Source organism: Rattus norvegicus, chromosome 16 (assembly GCF_021556685.1).
Source record: "Rattus norvegicus strain SHRSP/BbbUtx chromosome 16, alternate assembly SHRSP_T2T, whole genome shotgun sequence".
NCBI classification, from domain to species: domain Eukaryota; kingdom Metazoa; phylum Chordata; class Mammalia; order Rodentia; family Muridae; genus Rattus; species Rattus norvegicus.
In genome coordinates, this window is record NC_141549.1 from 8,908,125 (window position 1) to 8,923,685 (window position 15,561).

General features: G+C 43.7%; 1 protein-coding gene and 1 long non-coding RNA gene across 4 annotated transcripts in view; one reads left to right on the forward strand and one right to left on the reverse strand.

Moving 5' to 3' along the window:
- Positions 1 to 15,561, forward strand: part of Frmpd2 (FERM and PDZ domain containing 2) — a 119,788-nt gene that overhangs the window by 54,143 nt on the left and 50,084 nt on the right. For all 3 annotated transcript variants that reach the window (XR_015639518.1, XM_087588909.1, NM_001432848.1), the window contains 2 exon segments: positions 9,003 to 9,188; positions 13,115 to 13,271. Coding sequence is in view for 2 of the 3 variants with exons in the window: in XM_087588909.1 (XP_087445035.1) it covers positions 9,003 to 9,188; positions 13,115 to 13,271 (343 nt within the window). In the remaining variant the exon portion in view is untranslated.
- LOC148000375 (uncharacterized) lies at positions 811 to 3,211 on the reverse strand. Its single transcript, XR_015639633.1, has 2 exons — positions 3,129 to 3,211; positions 811 to 877 (listed from the first exon to the last, which is right to left on the reverse strand). It is a non-coding gene; the product is annotated as an uncharacterized LOC148000375 (long non-coding RNA).

Genomic DNA, 15,561 nt, shown 5'->3' on the forward strand with positions numbered 1-15,561 from the left:
GGAGATAGGAGACAGATACACTGTCTTACTTTTAACAGATTGAAGATGTCCTAGAAAATATTGTGCATATTTATCTGTGTTCCCAGTCTTTAGGGATGCTCTGAATCTTAGGTGTTGAGAGTGAATTCTCGGAGTCAAGCAGACTCTTCTATTCAGATCTGCCCATTCCTGCCTCCGAGGAATTTAGGCACATTACTTGGATCAGTTGAATGATTTGTCCTTCAGAGACCAGGAGAATTTATTTCTGATTTTCCCCTAAGCTTACTAAACCAAAAGCTGGAACATCATATCCACTAGCAGTGTGGAAACCGAAGCTATTGTTTTTAAATCAAACCACGTAAATATGGCCACATCTACTCCAGTGCATTGCCACACACTGCTTTCATAGCCCTGCACCTTGTTTTAGATTTGTCTCAACAGGGCTTGAGACTTTAGGTGGCGTTTGCACCAAGAGGGACAGGAAGCGGAAGCTGAGATCACGTGGGTAACCTGAGCACGTTGGAAACAAAGGGTGAGGCTGAGTGTCCTTAGCACAGCTGGTGAATCTGTGTGGGTATGAATCCAAGCTGAACTGTGAACTCCAGTCTGGGTAGGACAGCCACCGATAGGTCCAAATAACCATTGCCTGCTCAATGAACAGTATCTATGCTGCCAAACCCTTGCATCCCTCACCTGAGCATGGTACTGATACACCTGGTAGTTTGGCCAAACAGGACTTGTCAACTGAGAAGTAACAGAGCATCAAGCCTTACTGGGTACCATGGTTGTCGCGCCCACCTCGTCCGGCAAGGAAGACACAACACGGTTGGATTCTTCTCAACAGCCTTTACTGCAGGAGACCTTCTTTGTTGATACAGGGAGGCGGCGGCAGCCAGCCCTAAGTGTTACAGCTCCAAGTGTTACAGCTCCAAGTGTTACAGCTTTAAGTGTTACCGCGCCGAGCGGCAAAGCCGCTCGGCTTATATACACAACAGTATGCTAATCTTCTTTCAGGGATTGGTGGGGCACGAGTCACCCCACTGCCATCCCAGCTACTTGTCCTCCAGAGATTGGCGAGGCATGAACTCCCATTTAGCATAGTACCGCCCCAGCCAGACTGACGTCAGGTGCAAAACTCCACGCATGCTCAGTACTGTTGTTAGGAGGGCGCCAGATTCACCTCATTATCATACAGCTGTCGCACCGCTCCCTACATCTCCCCCTTTTTTGTTTAATAAAATGACTGGTCTAGATCTGGGTGTCACGTCAATCTTGTCGTTGCTCCTGTCTTAGGTCGTTCCTGACGATGACTCGGCCTTACCCGTCATTGGGTCACCCTATCGCCACCAGGCCCCGTGTCTTAGGTTGGTCCGAGCTCGAGGAAAGTTGCCCGTCCCTGGATACAATGACCCCACATGACTGTGACAAAAATGATCTAGGGCGAACTCTTAATCTTTCAAAGAGGCCAGCCATACATTGGGAGAAGCACCATTGTCAATGGCGGTCATAGCCTGGTAAACAACCGCTTTGTGTCTGGCATGTTCTCTTTTTAAACGGCCAATAAGCCAGAGACATACTCCGCATCCCAGGAGGACAATAGCTCCCCAGGCAAACATGCCCGCCCACTCCTTAAAAAAGGAGAAAGCATTGGTAATCCATGAGGTAAAGTCTTCAATTGTGATGGGGTCCAGCCTAGTGCTGTTGAGGACAGCAATCTGCATCAGCAATTGTCTGGATAGTTGCTCTGCTTTCATGGACCAGTTTCCTTTCAGATAATTTGAGATTTCTTTGCTCTGTTGAGAATGCTGAGAAAAGTTGGCTTGCAAAGGAGTAATGCATAAACCTCTTAGGGAGGAAACGCAAGACAGCTGTGTCATATGATACAGTGCTTCAATTTGTTCTTGAACTAAATCTATCCTTTGATTGGCTAATAGAAGGCCAGATGCCAAATGAGTATTAAATTCTTCTTGTATCTCTAGCGCCATTGCAGTTCTTTCTACAATCTGATTGACAGTCTCAGCCGTCTGTATTTGATTGGTCATAGCAATTGCAGCTGTGGTAGCTGCGGCAACAGACAGCACGATGGCTGAAATTATGACTGCCGTAATTCCAAAATCTCTTTTGGTTCACAGCAAATTAAGAATAGGAAAACTATCTGGGTTTGCCTCTACTGGGATTGGCACAAAGGAGGGAATCTTGACCATTACTGTGGTGTCATTGTTGCCATCTCAGCATTCAGCTAAATAGCAGACTACATCAGAGCTATTACAATTTAAAACACCATTGTTGACATTAGTGCTTATCAGAAAGAAAAAAGGTGATCTAACACATACTGAAGTACTAGTGGCAGTATTATGTTCCAAGAGGTTATTATATTGAATATTGGTCAACCTGGTATCATTTTTTCTGGTAGCCGAAACATTATACAGCATGAAGTTCTCACCCATCAACCTCGCAAAAGGGGTCAGGGATGTATATGCCCCTTGCTCATTGGACAGCACCCATTGAAACCAAGGCCAGAGATTATGCTTGCCAGTCTTATTCTCCCCCCAGTCATACTGTACATGGCCAAGAGGAGGGGAAAATTCAAATCCCGGTAGGAATTGTTTTGTTCTATGGAATGGACTCTGACATGGGGTAAAATTAGGTGGAAACTCTTGATGCGGGGGGCAAGCGGGTAAGACTCTACGACGGGTAGAGCTATTCTGTGCATAGTTACCTTGCCCTGGGCGTGATGGAACACTACAATTATGCATCACAATTAGTGTTGTAATGTTCAGATCAGCAGAACTATCGACTGGCATGTCCTCGCTCTGTGAAGAGACTCCCTGGGCAATTTGACTCAAAGCAGCCAGGATGATCCCGGTGTTCATTGTGCTGTCACTTATAGGATTCAACCAATTAGCTAACGTGGCTCTACATAACCAAATACAGGGCAGGGAAGAGTCTTTAATGGTAAAACAAAAGGTATGCAACAGAGAAACGTTAGTGGCGGCATACCGTTGGGGCATTTCTCCAGTTGGCACTATACAAGGAACATCACGCAAACAGGAGGTAGAGAAAAAGGTTGGTAAAACAGTAGAATTGCTATGAACTGGCATGGGTACTGGCCAGGATCTGGCAATAGCCCACAGGGTGAGCGAATTAACCTGTATTATCATTCCCAGTAGCAATAGTAGGGTTCGTAGTCTCATCTTCAGGAAGAGCAGAAGGCAATTTTCGAGTCAAGCGCTCAGGTACCCAAATTGGATTTTCTTGATTCTGCAGAAAAACACAAATTGCTCCCCTAGATCTCGAAATCACGGGATCTGGGCCACGCCATTCATCAGTTAAGACATCCTTCCACTTTACTTCTACATTAGTTATAGGTGTAGTAGCAGCATGGTGATCCGCAGCAGAGCGGCCATGCGCATCCAAAACTAAGAAATTTAGAGTAAAAAGAGCTAAAGAAAGTTGTTCTTTTGGTGTTCGGCTGCTGGCAATTCCCTCTTTTTGTTTTTTTATCAGCTCTTTTAAGGTACGATGTACTCTTTCCACAATTCCTTGACCTTGGGGATTGTATGGCAATCCTGTAGTATGTTTGACCTGCATTGTCTGGCAAAATGCCTGAAAGGACTTTGTAGTGTAGGCAGGCCCGTTGTCCGTCTTGAGACTATCAGGCTTTCCCCAGGCTGCCCATGCCTCTAAGCAATGGCTAATGGCATTACGAGCCTTTTCACCAGTCATCAGAGTAGTATGTATAATACCAGAACATGTATCAACAGAAACATGAGCATATTTTAAATTTCCAAATTGAGATATGTGTGTGACATCCATCTGCCAAAGTTTTAGCGGGATCAGACCACAAGGGTTAATCCCTACATGAGGAGGGTGGTGAAATTGAACACAATTCTGGCAACTTAACACCACATCACGAGCTGCAGCTCTAGAGATTTTAAATTTTTGTTGAAGAGTAAAGGCAGGTACATGAAACTTTTGATGAAATTCTCTAGCGAGGTCAACCGGAGCAGCATGAAAAATAAACTCTCTACGAGTACTAGCATCCACCAGGGCATTATTACTGGTCATGGGACCAGGCAAATTAGTATGGGCTCGAATATGTTGTATGAAAAATTTATTTTTTCTGGCCCAAATCAAATTTTGTAATTCTAAAAGAATTTGACATACAGTACTAGTCGACCGAATTGGCCCTGCAATTTCAAGTGAGCGTACCGCATTAACCACATAAGCAGAGTCAGAAATTAAATTAAAAGAATCATGAAATCTTTTGAAAACTTCCAATACAATTTTACATTCTGTAATTTGGGGGGTACCTGGACTATATTGAATTAATACTGGTTCTTGAGAATCAACCATATAGGCACCTACACCTGTTTTGGAGCCATCTGTATAAATATCTAACGCTCCAGACAAAGGCTCTGAGGCAGTGATTTTAGGAAAGATCACTGGATGTTCAGTAAAAAATTGTAGCAACGGATCCTTAGGATAATGATTGTCAAACTCTCCATCAAAACTACAGCGCAATATGGCCCAATCATCTATCAATGCACACAATGTTTCTACCTGAGTGGTTGTATATGGTATAATAATTTTCTTTGGTGAAATACCAAAATGCTGAATGCAAGATTTAACACCTAACACAGCAAGCTGTGCAACAGCAGAAGGGTAATATTCAAGGGTTTTATTAGGAGAAATATGGGGATAAATCCAAAGAAGTGGACCTTGTTGCCATAATACTCCTGTAGGTTGACGAAAAGTTCTCAGTATACACAAAAGCAGATCTTCTTCTTCCTTATACCTTTTTAGTATTGCCTTTTCTAGTCTTTCTTCTACTTTCCTCAAGGATAATCGTGCTTCCTTGGTTAAAACACGGGGTGAAGTAAGCTGAGAATCCCCTTTCAGGACCTCATAAAGTGGTTGTAAATCTACATTGGGCATTTTAATATAGGGTCGAATCCTAGTAATTTTTGAAAGTCATTTAATGTTTTTAAATGGTAATTCAATTTTTTGAGGAGAAATGCTATGAGAAGTGATTTTAGTTCCTAAATATTCTCCCATTTGGCCCATTTGAACCTTTTCAGGTGCTATGAACAATTGATTGTTTTCAAGCACCTTAACCACTTTTGTATAGGCCGCTTCTAGGGCGGCTAGTATAAACATTTAGCCAGCCCCCTGGGGAGCTTGCCCAGCCAACTTAGGCTTCTAGCTACAGATGTAGGCTCCAAAAGCCAATTGAAACTTTTTATTTATTTGTTCCTTTCTTGAAAGGAGTTAAAGCTACATCAATGGGTGAATCAACCAGCATTTAAAGTTTTAACCATTTTTTTTCTTTTAAACATGAAACACAAAACATTCAAGCAACGAGAAGCAAAACCCAGACATAAATTGACATACATCCACAGCTTGGTGCACCAAGGACAGACAACAGACACAGAGGAAAAGAACTAGATGGTGTTCCACCAAAGGGACCCAGACATCCTACCTAAAGAACCCAGAACCAGAAACAAGCACTTCTCCAATAGGAGCCAGCAAGGAGGCAAGACGTCTCCCACCTCCTTCTGTTCCCAGGAGAGCTTCAAAAAACTTAAGCTCACTTCCTTCTTTTGCCAAAGCATCTGTGGAGAGTTCGGGAGGACTGTTTTTCTCAACCCCATTGTCTCTTTTGTCTAGGGTGTAAACTGTCTCTAGTCAGGGTCCAAAGACTAAAAGCATCTATGAGAATCAACTTTGTTTCTCTAGATTTTAACATAACTCTAAAAGAACACATACACAAAAACATTTTACCATTATTACCGTGTCCCCTTTTGACCACTACCACTACCCCAAATCTTTATCTTTGCACATGCTTTCAATTTCTGTGATCCTTCTGAATTCTGCTTACTGGGGCCTTTAAAATCTGTATCCACTACCTGAGTTCCCATTCTAGGGGTCAATATGAGTCTGGTGGTGGAACTGAGGTGGAGTCTTGTGCTTCTTTTTGTTGCTCTGCGGGAGGCCCGGGACCCGATGGTTCTACCTTTACTTTCACTTTCTCTAAGCTGTCAGTGATGCTTTCTAGATTGTCTGACATTTCTAAGGTCAAGGCTTTTAAAGAATATATCTTATTTGTTTCCTGGTCCTGATTATCCTCTTTTTTCATCTCTGCCTTCTCTCTGTTCCTTTTATCTCCTTTTCTTTTCTTTTTTTCTTTCAAGACCTTTACTCCCTCTGACATACTTTGTTGATGCTCTGCAAGGACCCTCTGACCTGTCCTAACAGCTTCCTCACATCGTTTATCCTCTAAGCAGGCACAGACCATTCGCCAAAGAGGTTTTGGTCCGGGCTTAAGCTTGCTGTCTGTGGCTTCTCTATTCCACACAAAGAAAAAAAGAAACAAAATTATAAATCCTGCCCACAAAGGATCCTATTGGAAACAACATTGTTGCAGACTGCAGACCTTTTAGCCTCTAAACCAAGGCTTCCATCGTCTCTGCTCACCTCCAGAGAACTTTATCGTCCCTTACCGGGAACTTTTCCGACGACGTCGCTCCTCCTGAAGCTGAAGAGTTCTGAGATCCACGAGGATGTCCTCGTCCCCGTACGGGCCACCACTTTGTCGCGCCCACCTCGTCCGGCAAGGAAGACACAACACGGTTGGATTCTTCTCAACAGCCTTTACTGCAGGAGACCTTCTTTGTTGATACAGGGAGGCGGCGGCAGCCAGCCCTAAGTGTTACAGCTCCAAGTGTTACAGCTCCAAGTGTTACAGCTTTAAGTGTTACCGCGCCGAGCGGCAAAGCCGCTCGGCTTATATACACAACAGTATGCTAATCTTCTTTCAGGGATTGGTGGGGCACGAGTCACCCCACTGCCATCCCAGCTACTTGTCCTCCAGAGATTGGCGAGGCATGAACTCCCATTTAGCATAGTACCGCCCCAGCCAGACTGACGTCAGGTGCAAAACTCCACGCATGCTCAGTACTGTTGTTAGGAGGGCGCCAGATTCACCTCATTATCATACAGCTGTCGCACCGCTCCCTACACATGGTTATTGGTTAATGCTATGCGAAAGCAAATGCATATGTAAAGAACAGTAGAGGGTGAAATTCCTATAATGTCACTGGCTGTTTTCTTTGTGTGTATGGTGTTACATTAGTGAATCAGGGCCTCTCTCCTGGGCCTGGGGCTTGCCAATTAGGCTAGGCCAGTGGCCAGTGAGCCTCTTATCTCTGCATCCTCCTGCTGCCTGGCTTACAAACATCCACCACCACAGCTGGCTTTTTGCGTGGGTGCTGGGGGTGGAACTCAGGTCTGAACCATCTTTTCCATCCCCAACTTTCTTTGTGACTTCCTTAGACCGTGAGAACAGAAGGAGAAACGCGTGCACATTAAAATGTTGGGTCTTTGTAGGGGAACGATTTCCTTCCAGTTGGAGAATTAGAAGAAACTTGGCCTGTAGAGACAAAAACGTTTTCAACTGCTCTGATTACTTAGCCCTCCCGGGCCTCCATTTTTCTCCTTTGAAGAGATAGCCTTTGCCTCAGGACAGCTCTGCAAGGATAAGGAAACAGTATCTGGTGTTGTTGCTACTCAATATCATGACCCTTGGAATAATTAAAAAACAGAAATGAAAAGCTGATTGCTAAACATTTGAAACGGTTTGGGGCAGGGAGGGGGCAAGCAAGTTTAGAAAGTGCGTCTTTATTCCCACCATGACTATTTCAGTGCTTTACAGCAACAAATTCATCAGATTCCTTACCCGTCTGCAGCGCCACACTGTCTGTCTTGGGCAGCCTCTCTTTGTCATGCTTTAATCAGTGTCCAGCCTGGCCATGGATGTTTCAATACAAGTGCTCAGTGTTTTTATTGGGTGATGGTGATCATGACGATGATGGCGGCGATGAGGGTGATGGTGACAATGGTGACGATGATGACAATGGTAACAATGACGACAGTGTCTCCTCAAGCTAGGAGCAGGAGGCTCAGCATCCAGACATTTAATATCAATCTGACAAAAAGCCAGGGTGCCTGCTGGCTGTCCCTTGTATAGAGTGATTACTCATCTACAGGTCAGCAATGAGCTTGAGAAAGAGTAACAAGATCTTTAACTGGTCTCTCTCAATGACTGCGCTTGGGGATGACGGAGTCTGCTGGGGATAGAGATGTGACACCAGATCTCCCCAGTGAGGGGCTCTCAGATATCTGCACCAGGAAGCCATTCCTGCACGTCTGTGTGCATCGACCTTCCCATGAGGACTTCCTGGCCATGTGATTACTGTTCAGGCGATAAAGCATTTGTGTCAGGTTCCTGCTTGAAGCACTCTTGAGAATTCAATCTGCCTGGCTCAGCCACCAGCTCTGATTGACCCTTGGCCTCTGGCAAAATTCAGTCTCCTAGCCTGATAAACTGAGGTGAGACCTGGGACTGCAGGGATCCTGCAGAGACATTGACAAGTGGCAAGGCATGCTGGAGGGACAGGCATTTCCCCCTCAGGTCGTTCCTGGCTCAGCTTGCTGCCAGCCTGAAGACTCCTTTTTGTGCCTGAGCCTCAGCTTTTGCAACTGGAACATGAAAAAAAAATGGGACTATATGAATGACACAACTGGGAAGGGGACCCCTGACTTTGAAATGTCCCAAGAGAGTCTAAATCCTCAGAAACACTTGTTCACCATCTTTGTATCCTAGTGTCCTATATTTATAGGAACGTGTCCCAAATGTTCTTTTAGGTGTTCTACAAAGAAAGAATTCTTTAGGTTAAAAATGAAGAAAAAACAGGGTTGAGGATTTAGCTCAGCGGTAGAGCGCTTGCCTAGCGAGCGCAAGGCCCTGAGTTCGGTCCCCCACTCCGAAAAAAAGAAAAGAAAAAAAAATGAAGAAAAAAAGGTCATCGTGTCAAAGGTATAGTTACATTCCAGAATAAGAAAGAATAGTCTAGCTGAATGTTTCTTCACCTTGATAAGCAACGATGGACCTTTTTCCTCACAAGGGGTTGAGGGTCATGGTTTTTAACTGGTGACCTCATGGAGCCTTTTCCTCCCTCCAGGTTGTCCAGCAACTCCCAGAATATGGAGTCCTGGTTCACCGTGTTTCCCCAGCAAAGAAGAGACAAGAAGGGGGAATGGCCTTGGGGATCTGCACCAAAGGCATCATCGTCTATGAAGTGAAAGGCAGCCGCAGAACCACAACATTCCAGTTTCCATGGAGAGAAACTGGGATGATCTCAACTCATGTGAGTGGAGCTCAGTTGATAGCCACCCTTGCCTCCCTTTCTCTAGATCTGTGGCCATTTTAAGTGGTAGTGGCTACATGAATTTCTCTTGATATATTTACATAGGACCTGTGTTCTGGTGCACAGATATATTTGGGAGGACCAAATATTTAAGCAGATGGGGGCCGGGAGATCCCCAGGAAGCCTTCATTTTTTTCTCCCATGCTACCCCTTGCCTGCTTGCTTTCAGCCTCTATCCTCAGGTGCTACATTTTGCTCTACGCACTCTTCCTCACCCCGGGAACCCATCTGGGCCCCAAGCAAGGACACATGGGCTCTGAAGGAAAATATGAAGTTGAGGTTGTTTGGAGTCTGTAAGGATTTGAAGTATCTGCCCTGAGGATTTGTGTCTTCTCTGTGCTCAGTAGTACTCAGGCACTTGGTGTGTCTCAGACAGACTTCAGGTACCCTGGCAGACAGTACGTTGGATGGCCACTGAAATACTAAAATATGCAAAACTCCCTGACCATCCATTTCAACTCATATTAAAATTCCCCCTTTCACTGTTTAGTTCCTGAATTTAGTTTTTATCAACTTGGTCCTGGGCCCTGGGAGCTGACTGTCCCTGCTTATCACAGGGGTGATCCAGGTCAGTATGTCATGGGGGTGATCCAGGTCAGTATGTCCTGGGGGTCATCTAGGTCAGTATGTCACAGGGGTGATCCAGGTCAGTATGTCACAGGGGTGATCCAGGTCAGTATGTCATGGGGGTCATCTAGGTTAGTATGTCACAGGGGTCATCCAGGTCAGTATGTCACAGGGGTGATCCAGGTCAGTATGTCATGGGGGTCATCCAGGTCAGTATTTATGGTCCACTAATGACTTGTTTGATGACAAAGTTTTTTGCCTTGTGGCTCAGACACGTTTAACCTTTCTTCTCCTTTTCCTTCTCCTTCTCCTTCTCCTTCTTCTTCTCCTCCTCCTCCTCCTTCTTTTTAAAGATTTATTTATTTATTATATTTAAGTACACTGTAGCTGTCTTCAGACACACCAGAATTACGGATGGTTGTGAGCCACCATGTGGTTGCTGGGATTTGAACTCAGGACCTCTGGTAGAGCAGTTAGTGCTCTTAACCACTGAGCCATCTCTCCAACCCTTAACCTTTCTTCTATTTACCTTCCTCCTATTGTTTAAATTCTCCTCGTTAGATCATTATCTTTTATTATCTGATGCAAACATTCCCTAGGTAAACTGCTTTTATTTGGTTTCAGAATGTTTCTTTTGTGTTTTTCTTTTTAAATCTCAGTTTTTGAAGTTAACATTGTCAGTGTCTGATGTATAATACAATTTTCTAATAAGTTATGTGTGTTTAGGAAAATAAAGCTCACATAAAAATATGCAATGATTAGCATAATTTGAGGTCATTAAACTGACCCACTCATATATTGTCAGGATATTGATATTTTTCACCAAATGTTCATTGAATATAAACAATGGACATTTACATTAATGAATTTTTTAGAACATTAATTATTTTTAATTTAATTGAAAGATATTTAAAGAATACAAATTATTGAATCAAATTCAACACTATTATATTATTTCTTGTTCACTTTTTGTATTTTTTAACTAAACAAAGATTTCAGTGAGATTTGTCTAAATGCAGATTCTCTAAGTGGTAATTTTGAAGCATGGAAAATTTTGAGGCCATGAAGCTCAACAGTCCCCTTAAATTTATTTTTATACATACATACATACATACATACATACATACATACATACATACACATACATGTATGCATAAGGTTCATTTTACAAGTATTTGTTTTTCATTACCAGGCCAAATAATTTTTTTTTTAAATATCAAATCCAGGAAGTCATCAAAGCTCATAAGCTCAAAGAAACTATTTAATTAGGATTAATTAGGATTTCCATCCCCTGATGATCAATTTCCTCCTTGGCATGAATGGACTGTTATGCTGTAAAGTCATCACGTGACATAAAATCACCAGATGCTCATGGCCAATTAAACATCTTCCAGAGGAAATGACTCTTCGTGCTTCCGCAAGCCCCAAGTAGTGAACTCTGAGAAGCCTCAGAACTGAGATCAGCTCGGGAAGCCTCAGCTGGCACAGTTACAGTGGGAGCCAGGGTGCTTCAGGCACACACACCCCTTTCATCTTTTCACCCTGCAGGGAAGTAGCCAAGGGAATACTGGTGCTGTTTTCAAAACGTACAACCCCTGGGTACCTTAACATCTATGCATTCTTGATTATTCAATCAGAACTCATCCCTTCTAGAATGGGGAGCCGTATGGTGTTGATAACAGGAGCCCGATGGTGTTGATAACAGTGGTGTTTTCCAGCGTTACCTCCAGTTTTCAGACAAATGCACAGAGCAGAACAGACTGTACAAGGCTACACAGGGTTCTCCTTAAGCAAAAGAATACAAAGAATACACATAGAAGCTATCTCGTGAAAGGGAATGTTTAGATAATAAGAAAAGAACCCCCCAAAGATACAAATTTAAAAAGTCAGAGAATATACTTTTTAAATAGCACAAATGATAGGAAAAAAAACCCACTTAATTAATTTTCTGGCAAAACCTGCATGCATAGTTTCTTGCTTTAGATTTTGGATGTCATGTTCTTTCCTTTATTTTTTTCCCCACATGATAGCATTTTACTGTACTTTATCAAGAGAGAATAGAAATACAGTTTAGCACATCTTTTAGTATGGCTGAGGCAGGATAAGTCAAGTGTGCAGTTTGCACAAGGAAAGACTTGTTCACTCTAGTTGTCAGTTTCTGTGCTACAAATGCAGTCTGAGTGTACGTGTGTGTGTGTGTGTGTGTGTGTGTGTGGTTCCCCCCCCTTTCAAATTCGTTTGAGGATAGTCCTTAAACTTCATTTTTATTTGATTGACTGTTTAACTGATTGAGACAGGGACTCATCATGCAGCCCTGGTTGGAGTGGGGATCCACCTGCTCTTACTTCCTGACCGCTGGGATTAAAGGAGCATGCTACTGCCCAAAGCACAGGGTGCATTCTGAGGGCTCTAAATCTGTAGGATTTCTACAGCATGTTTAGAGTAAACATAACGATTCCTCATTCTGCAGCCCTGAAGACCAGATGCTCGCAGAGTTCTTAGCATAATTGTAACCTGGGCGTCATTTGTGGGGCCTTTTGTCTTTGGCATGGCAGAAATAAAAATAAAAAGTGAAAGTTTATTACAGAAAAGAAGGGCAGACCTTCCATAGGCAGGGGAGCCAGGAACAATGATGCAGGCTGCATTTCATGGAGAAGTGTTTCTGTTTTTATGTTTTTTTTTTTTCCAGACAAGGGAGGAGGCTTCCAGTGCACATGTGCTACTTTGCATGCTGCTCAAAACACTACTATATTTTTGTTCTATGTTTCCATTGGCAGAGCTCTTACTATGCTAATGTATTATAATGAGGCATAGCGAGGATCCGGGTCAGTACCTTGCCGCCTTGGTGGTGGCTGGTTCTGAATACAGCTCAGTTTCTCTGCTTGCTTATTACAGTGCAGCTGCCTGCCTGTTTTCTGCTGACTCCCTGTCCCATCAGAGCAAGAAGCTTGGAGCTTGTAGAATAAAAACCATGGGAGTGCTTGCCCACCAATGTGCAACGTACTTGTGAGGACCCAGTGTCCCCTGACTCATTCTACCTTCTTTCTGTCCAGCACACTCCTTGATAATAGCAATTATATGACAAACATTTGGCTCACAATGGAAGGAGAAGAATAAGCAGAAGGGTCTTGTTTAGCCATTGTCTAAGAAAAGAAGTTGAGCCTTCGTCAGACATTACCTGCCCTGCATCTCCAGAAGTGTGTTGCGGGGAGCTGATGGTTTATCACTGCTTACACCCGTGTACTTTAAGGGATAGGTAAAGGGGGTCAGGGCTCTAAGTCTGTGCTTGCTTCCTCCAGAGAAGGAAGCTCACTGTCACCAGCAGCACCACCGGGAAAAAGTACACCTTTGTCACAGATTCAGCCAAGACCTGTAAATACTTGCTGGGCCTTTGCTCTTCCCAGCATTGGTTTAATGCGCATATGGGCTTGGAGCAGCCTCCCCATCTTTTAACTGGTAAGTGTATACTATGTTACCAACACGCAAGTGGACAGGTTTGCTCTCTCACAAAACTGCTAATAACACTCGGGCAAACTGATACAATCTTCTCAGAATGCAACTGGATATCGATCTCTCCCTCCATCCTTCCCTCCCCCTTTTTCTCTCTCTCCCCCTTCACTCTGTCTCTCTCTGTCTCTCTCTCTCTCCTTCTCTCTCTTTCTCCCTCTTCTTTCCTCTCTCCTTTCCCTCCCTCCCTCTGTTCATCCATCTAACCTTGTAGAAGCCGAAAGGAGGTTTATATCCTTTGAACTCACAAGTTGACTGCAGATGCCTGTCCTAAGGTAATAAATACAGGAGCTAATGGCAAGGGGAGCTGTCCATGACACGGTGCTGAGAGGGAGGGCAACAGAGACCTGTGTGCTGCCCTGCAAGGGAATAGCTCCTCCCTTCAGTAGTGGGTGGGGCGCCAGCCATGTGCACTCTTGAGCAGGAGCAACCTAGAAATTAAATCTTATTTTATTTAGGTTTTGATGGTTTATGTTTAAATTGGAATGGATAGTTTATATATAGTCATGTGGTTAATACTTTCATTTTATAAAACTGGAAATAAATACAACACACATATTAATACCTTAAGGAGTTACACATGTAAGCATGCCTTAATATTTCTCAGTATTAAACTTTACCAATGGGCTTGTATTACTGATGTAATTTAGAGAGATATTAATGACTAAAATGAGGTCATCCAATCGCATGACACTAGTTAGTGTTTATTGACTGTGTGCTATAGAGCCATAGACTATTTCTCCTCCTCCTTTTCTATATGATAATTCCTTCCAAAAAATGACCTTGTTTTGGTCCTGGAGATAACTTAATGGTTGAGAGCATTGGCTGCTCCATCAGGTACATGGATTTGATTTCCAGTGTCTACATGGCACCTACCTTATAACAGTCTGTAAGTCTAGTTCTAGGGGAATCCCCACCACACACACACACACACACATACACACACACACACACACACACACACACACACACACACACGTGTGCACTCGTGCGTGCGTGCATGAAAATTTCATTTATGACCACAGCGTATGCATTGTTCTCTCAAACTCTACTAGTTAAGTCAGCCTATGAGGCTAGAACTGACATTACTATGAGGGGCAAACCAGGGTGTGGAGAAATGAAACCATGTATCAGCCGCTTGATGCTGGGGCTTCCAGATCCCAGAGCTCACCTACTTTCCCCCGTGCTTTTCACCATTTTCCTAGCAGAGCCTTGAATGCCTGAGACTTCTCTTTGGGTGCTGACTACATCATGTTTGTTCTTGACTTCTGTGTATCTCTTCTGTTTGTAAAAGGGAACATTTAGCTACAATGATGCACTGAGAGCCCCTGAGCTACTAAGGATGCGGAATTCTGGACCCACCTCACACCTATTGAACCAGATCTGTGTGCAAAGGAACCTAAGTGACTTCAGCCCAAGCACAAGGCAGAAAGGCCCTGGCTAGTGAAGAAGCCTCGGGTGTCTCTTAGACTCTGCTGAGTGGCTATGAGAGCTCAGGTCCCCTCTCTGAATCTTGGTGTCCTCATTAGGACACACTGAGCCTCTCAGGTCTCTGCTACCAGTGAGACAGTATGTCATGTTTCTAGCTCACTACCCAATGCTCGGTGTACTGTAAACAATGGTGACAGTAGCTTCTACCTATTGGATTTGTTTCTGGGCCAGGCAATATACACAGAGGTCTAAGAGCCAGTCTGTGGCCTGAATGAATTGGAGAACAGGATCAGAGCTTTGGGAAACAGAAACAAACATAAGGAGCAAAAGTAACTCATGGCCTACAACAGCACAAACCTGTGACTATGTCCCTGAAACACCGGCTGCTGGTTTCAGAGGAATTCAATGGGTCTAGATGCAAATTAATTGTGCCTGACGTACCTGCTGTTGCCGAGATGCTGTGTGTAAACATGACGGGTACTGTTCTTATGGCCTGATTTGAGCAGCCGTAAAATGTTTATACAGGCACTCTGAGCTCAGGTGTGAAATTGTTCCTTCAGGCCTCCTTTGCTCTTAATACACTGTTTTGTTTTATTTTGTTTTGTTTTTCCAAACTTCAAACTCTGTAATCTTAGGAGTTTTCAGGGCTCTAACATTTCGTTTACATTAAGAAGATCCACTTAAATAATCCCCCTTTGCCTTTTAAGAATCTCTGTGAGAAACTCTGCAGATACCATGTTTTCACCCCACCCCTGTATGTGCATGTGTGTACGCATGTGAGCATGTATGCACATGTGTGTGCATACAC